At 44.1% G+C, this 7,005-nt stretch overlaps 1 protein-coding gene across 1 annotated transcript; it reads left to right on the top strand.

Moving 5' to 3' along the window:
• Window positions 1-28: 28 nt before the first annotated feature.
• LOC5569724 (ornithine decarboxylase 1) lies at window positions 29-3,696 on the top strand. The gene is made up of 4 exons (XM_001652899.2): window positions 29-403; window positions 1,812-1,926; window positions 1,991-3,312; window positions 3,378-3,696. The coding sequence occupies exons 3-4, from the start codon at window positions 2,111-2,113 to the stop codon at window positions 3,475-3,477; spliced, it is 1,302 nt and encodes a 433-aa protein (XP_001652949.1). The 5' UTR covers window positions 29-403; window positions 1,812-1,926; window positions 1,991-2,110; the 3' UTR covers window positions 3,478-3,696.
• The last annotated feature ends 3,309 nt before the right edge of the window (window positions 3,697-7,005 follow it).

The raw sequence follows: 7,005 nt of genomic DNA, 5'->3' as shown, positions 1-7,005 counted from the left end.
CTCTTATAAAACCATGCTTCCGTCGAACGGACCGACATAAGCGGAGAATATCTCTCAACCGGCAGTATCACGTACAAGCTAGAGCAGTCCTGGCAGTTGCCTCTCAGTTCAGTTCAGTTCTCGGTGTGGTTAGCGACAGCGGTCCGAAGTGATACGGTTAGAGCGTAGTGAAAAGTGAAAATTTTCCTTTGGAAAGAAGAAGCACCAAAGTGTGAACACAGCATAGTAACAACCTGTGAATCAGACCGCCATAGTGAAATCAGCGTGAAGCGAGTTGTTCTTTGTTGTGTGATTCGTGAAATTACCCCGCTGTTGCATGGTAGTCGTGAGTGATCGCAAGCCGTTCACACCAATGCTGTATAATTAACTTTATTGTCGAAAAGTTTCGAGAATTTCTCTAAAGGTAGGTTTTTGCAGCTAGGATAGACGGGGGAATTGACGATGATTCAATCCATTCTTTAGCGTGACCATGTCAATCATATTACGACATAGGTAGACAGAATGTGTCAGGGAATTTTCCTATTCCTAAAACTGCCAGCTAAGCAAAATTTTGCTTTTGGAAATGGCTACCGCACCAGATAATTCGAAAGCCGAACATTCAAGGTAGAAATTGTGAAGAGATTAAAAGGGACGATGTAAAGACAATTATATAGGTATAACAACCGATGCATTCAGGACCGGATTAAAGATAAGCTCTGGTAGTAAATGTGATGAACAATTGCAAGGTAAAATTTGTCTGAAAACCATGACCATTCGGATTATGTTTGCTCGGTTATTCCCGTGCAAGCGAATTTGAGCATAGAAAAAAATGATAAGGCGCAATAACTACTATACAAACAGTACACGTGCATGAGTGTGCTACCATCCAAAAACACGCAACCTTCGCATATGGTTGCCAGATACACACTTTTCTAATAGGATTGTTATTATGTTCCATTCCTAATGGTAACACTTTTTCGACAAATTCATGTACACACATAAAATACTAAAAGACATTTAACAAAAATAAGTTTTCATATTCAAATTATTTAACATTAAATCGTATAATGACAGTTGAACTCAAAAAATAACATCCAGCATTAAATTGACGATACTTTCCACGATATTATTTATATTCCAATTTAAGATGGCATTTTCTTGAATACTATTTAAAACCAAAAATCAGCTACTAAACCATTCTCACTGATTCTCACATTCATTGACAACGAAGCCGACTTGACATATGCGTCTTGACGACCCGTTCCTTAGTAACAACCTAAACAAACCCGCAACAGTCATTGATCGAAGAAGTGATTGCGTTGCGGGTGAACGTCATCTCACTCTCTATACTCAGACGATCGCGGATCCGCTTGCTCTCATTCAGACGATCAACCACGTGAGCCTCAGCTTGCCGAGAGATGATTACAAGCATGGCATGCTTCGTTCCCAATCATATTTCAATATAAGAATGGGCAAGATCCGTGACTTGATCAATGAATTACTGCAATATACCATCGTTCACGAAGTGAATCGTAAACTACTGATAAGACGGGAGATCGCTTATTACATTCGTCTAATACCCCGTAAAAACGCTGACGGCGTTGCTATTTTGATAACGGAAAGGTGTCGAAAAATTCGTCTATTCTTGATTCCTCACAAAAGCGGAAGCGAAATCGTACCGCCGTCTGTCGAGTGTACGATAAACAAAACAATCAACGAATGACCTTGGCGGGTTTTGGACGGGTGGAACGATCGCTCAAGGCTTCTGATTTTTTTACACTATTCCTTTTCAAACATTCTCAAAGATTCTATTTTGTTCTTTCTCCTTACAGAATACAATCACAGGTCAGTTAGCCCTTGTCCCGGGCTCTGACCATTTCCAAGGAGATCCTCCCTGGTGACACGTGATTGAAACGCTGGCTAACACCCACCGAGACTGGCTGCCTCGTAAGTTGATCAAAGCAGCAATCTCCAAATTTCTTGTCTAATTTCTCAATCTCTTCCATTCCAGTTCGTTCTAATTGAAATCTTTGAGACTACGATACACGCTTAAGTGCCATCGATTTAAGACTTACTCTAAATTTCTAAGTTTCTACCTCGCAAGCAAGCAAGCATTCCACAAACCCTCAACATGAAATTCCTCTCTCAAAACGAAACCGAGCTGGTTCAGGTCGTCGACGGTCCAGTTGACGTACCGGCCATCATCGACCAGCTCACCAACGAGCTGTCCACCGAGGAGCCCTTCTACGTGATGGACATCGACGACATCGTCCGCAAGCATCAGGCCTGGATCGAGAAGATGCCCCGAGTGGTGCCGCACTACGCCGTCAAGTGCAACGACACCGAAGTGGTGTGCGCCACTTTGGCCACCCTCGGTGCCAGCTTCGACTGCGCATCCAAGGGCGAGATTGCCAAGATCCTCGCACTGGGCGTCAGCCCAGACCGCATCATCTTCGCCAACCCGATGAAGCCGAGCTCGCATCTGCGCTATGCCAGTGCCAACAACGTCAAGACGATGACGTTCGACAGTGAAATCGAGCTGCACAAGATCCGGAAGTTCTGCCCGGACGCCAAACTGGTGCTGCGCATCCGTTGCGAAGCTGAGAAAGCAACATGTCCACTCGGAAAGAAGTTCGGATGCGATCCCGTCGATGAAGCTCCTTCTCTGATCAGGATCGCCCGCAGCATGAACCTAGACGTGATCGGGATCAGCTTCCACGTAGGATCAGGTTGCTCCGATTTCCCGATCTATTACAAGGCAATCTCCATCGCAAGAGATCTGTTCGACTACGCCAAGCAACTGGGATACGAGTTCAACCTGTTGGACATTGGCGGAGGTTTTCCCGGTAGCCACGGAACTTCGATCGATGAAGTGGCTCTGATCATCAACACGGCCTTGGATAAATTCTTCGCTGACAAATCAGTACGCATCATCTCTGAGCCTGGTCGATACTACGTAGCGTCGGCCTTCACCCTACTCACCAACGTACAGTCGAAACGCGCCTGTCTTGATCCCGCCACCGGAACCATCGATCGTATGATGTACTATCTGAACGATGGAGTCTACGCATCGTTCAACTGCATCTTGTTCGATCATCAGTACCCTCAGCCTCGTCTGATCGGACAGCAAAGCGGCAAGACCTACAAATCCACCATCTGGGGACCTTCGTGCGACGCGCTGGATCAGGTCGTCGAAACCATCAATCTACCAGAGCTTCAGATCGAGGACTGGGTTGTTTTTGATAACATGGGCGCCTACACGATCCCGATTGCCAGCCCATTCAACGGCTTCCCACTTCCCAAGGTGTTCTGCTACATTAGCAAGAATACATTGTATGTAACACTCAGACATGCTTAAAAAGCAACGTTTTTGATTTCCTACTCTCTTCTTTTCACAGGGAAATGATGGAGCACCTGACGACGCTCGCTGACGAAAGCCTTTGCAACACCTCCACTGCCGACCTGATGATCAACTACGAGAATGTAGTTTGCGCATGAGTCACCTTCCTGTTGACGCTACCCGCCACTGCAAAATTATTCACTTGGATATTAGATGTTAATGAAAATTCTTTTACGTGTTTACATGTCATGTAAGCCCACAGCTACACTTTACTGTATGTTTATGTTTTACGCCATTTGAAACTAAATTTTTGTATTTCAACTATTTTAATAAACGAAGAGGCAGCCTGAAACTGCTCTTAATGCTAATAGGAAAAATCGGTCCGTCTTATTTGCTTCTACCTATGAACGCGAACAAACAACCCTGTTTAACTAAGACTTAATTTTTGGTGCAGCATACGCTTTCAAATTATTGCAGAATTCTATGTGTTCAGATTCCATCAATGAATTTCATCACGTAATAGCAGCTCATCCTATCAAGAATAATAACTGGACGTCCACATACTAAACCTTACTCTGCTTCGAAGATGACAAATGATGTTCCTTTTTGTTTTAGCTAAAGTGTTAGTTGGGCCTTGTTTAGCCTGGAAGTAACGTCTGCGTCCACAAAGCTAAGCCCTACTGAAGACGTCTCGATTAGATTACTCAGCGTAACAAAAATGTCTTTTTTGCATATCTCAAGGATTAAATTATGTGTCTCTAGCAGATTTGGGGGCGCTGAATCTGATGCCGTTCTCAGAAATGTCCCTACGTCATATATTTAGGTACAGGTCGCCAAAGTTGTATATACACTGGTTTAGCTGATATTTACATAAAATTTAAAGTTTGATTCATCAATCTTGTTTGTGATTCAATCAAGCAATCATGCAAAATAGGACTTCAATTTTCATTTTAGATATAATTTAGTTGAAATTGCACGATAAAATTTAGATTAAACCAATTTATCCAACATGCTTGTAGTCTCCAAAGAAAACTTTTTGTTTCTCTTATACCCCTTCTAGCACTGAACCGAATCGCGCCTTCCGCTTTTTTACTAGCGCTGCCTTCCCTGTACGTTAAACCTAATGTCGGAAGTAGTGCGCTGTATATGATCATCTGATGATCTATATAGCGCACTACTTCCGACATTAGGTATAACATACTGGGAAAAAAGCGCTAGTGCAAAAGCGGAAGGCGCTATTCGGTTCAGTGCTAGAAGGGGTATATATGGCAAAGTGTTCAAAAACACCCAAAAATGACTTTTGAGCATTGATAGTGTTATGAACTTTGCTGATAGTATTGTTATACATCTACCTTGATACCTTGATGGCTACAGCGTAGCGTCACGCCATTGCCGGGCGTATTGTAGAGCTCCATCTTTGTCGGTCTTGGGCGAAACTTCTCCAGTTGCCCCGAACGTTTAGGGTCGCCAGGTCCTCTTCCACTGCGTACAGCCAGCGTATTCGTGGTCTTCCCCGAAGCCGCCGATCTCTACCTGGTTCCCTGCTGAATATTATTTTCGCAATTCTTTCTTCCGACATTCGCACTAGGTGACCAGCCCACTGAAGACTGCCGTATTTTACACGATTGATAATATTCGCATCTTTGTACACTTGATACAACTCGTGATTCATGCGTCTGCGCCATATACCATTTTCGAGTTTCCCACTGAGTATTTTCCGCAGCACTTTACGCTCGAAAATACCGAGAGCTTTCCGGTCTGACTCTTTCAACGTCCACGCTTCGTGCCACCGGAAGAATCAATGTTTTATACAGGGCGAATTTTGTTTCCGTTAGCAAGCTGCGGAACCTAAGCTGGTTACGTAGTCCGTAAAAGGCCCTTTTCGCAGCCGCAACACGTCTTTTCACTTCGCGGGAAACGTCGGTGTCAAATGTCACAAGTGTTCCAAGGTAAACACATTCTTCAACAACTTCAAACACATACCCATTAAACACTACCTCTGCACCTACACCACCAAGCCTGACTCTATCTCTACCTGCAACCGTGCACTTCGTTTTTGTAGAATTAATGGTCAGGCCAATCCTCGCTGTCTCCCTCTTCAGAGGCACGAAGGCCTCTTCCACTGACCTGCGATCAATTCCAATTAGGTATATATCGTCCACAAAGCCAAGGAGCATGTGCGACCTTGTGATAATAGTGCCATTTCTCCTAATAGCACCCTCGAGTGCAATGTTGAACAGTAAATTCGAAAGTGCGTCTCCCTGCTTCAATCCGTCTAACGTCACGAACGAGGTTGACACCTTGTCTGCGATCCGAACATTTGATTTCGAACCATCCAGCGTAGCACGTATCAGCCTAATTAATTTTGCCGGAAAACCCGGTTCAGACATTATCTGCCAAAGCTCATTTCTTTTCACTGAGTCGTACGTCGCCTTGAAATCATTAAACAGATGGTGAGTATGCAAGTTATACTCCCAGAATTTGTCTGGGATCATTCGCTTCGTTGTCGAACGGCCCTCACAAAAACCAGCTTGGTATTCGCCGACGAAGGACTCCTCTAGCGGTCTCAGTCTGTTAAACAAAATTTTATACGCCGAATTCAGCAGGGTAATTCCTCTGTAATTGGCACACTCCAGTCTGTGCCCTTTCTTGTAGATAGGACGGATGAGGCCATCCAACCAGCCGGTGGGCAATTCTTCGTCCTCCCATACCTTCAGAAGTACTCGGTGGATCGACTGATAAAGCTGCTCATTTCCGTGCTTGAGAAGCTCGACCGGGAGCTCGTCCTTCCCAGCAGCCTTATAGTTCTTCAGCTCGCTGATAGCCTTTTTAACCTCTCCTATGGTCGGCTAGCTTGTTCGTCGTCATCTATGTTCATCCTGTTCCTCGCAACATTCCATTTTCACCGTTCAACAATTGCTGAAAGTGCTCCTTCCACCTGGCAGCCACCGCCGTTTTATCGGTCAGCAAATTTCTCTTTCTCGATCATTGCACATGACGTGCACTGTACGGTTAGACCGTTGCGTAGAATCTCCGCATATCATTCCGGTTCATGCTTCTTGTGCTTCACAGCTACCACACTTTCTTCGTGCTGCCTTTTCTTCCTGCGGTGGATTCGCTTTTTCTTCGGCTCTCGCTGCCCTGTTACCGCTCTCTGCCCTGTACCGCTTCTCTAGCTGTCATTTTCTATAGAAGAACTGTCAAAGAGCTTCCCGACAGCTTGTTTGGAACGTCATGTGATAGGTGTGCGAAACGGATTCTTTCGGAGGTCTAGCAGCAGAACATCCGTTTTAGGAGTAGATTAGCTCAAAGCTGTAAATAGTAATTTTATTGGCAATCAATTCAACTCTCTTGACTTATATTACGACTCACATTTTAGTCTCCGATTTAACTGTGTCACTACCAATTCGCAAACAGATGATAAATTTAGCTTCAAAAAATGCTATAATAAAAATGTACTATTTAATACTACTTAAATTCAGTTTAATTTCAAACCTTTGTACCTTTTGAATTCAGATAATTTCACAATCAATCAAATTAGATTTCTCAATACAAATAATCTCCTACGCATTCAATTTAAATTATCATTCCTGAAGATCTCATACTGTCTGTTGACTTTTAGGTAGCTCACCATGGTTCTCAGTAGGGGTGTTCGATACGAGGGGTTGTTGCGGCGAACATCCTCC

This window comes from Aedes aegypti, unplaced genomic scaffold (genome assembly GCF_002204515.2).
Source record: "Aedes aegypti strain LVP_AGWG unplaced genomic scaffold, AaegL5.0 Primary Assembly AGWG_AaegL5_hic_scaff_1368_PBJ_arrow, whole genome shotgun sequence".
In the NCBI taxonomy this organism is placed as follows: Eukaryota; Metazoa; Arthropoda; class Insecta; order Diptera; family Culicidae; genus Aedes; species Aedes aegypti.
The sequence above is the reverse complement of the archived record's forward strand: the minus strand, read 5'-3'. Positions and strand labels throughout refer to the sequence as shown.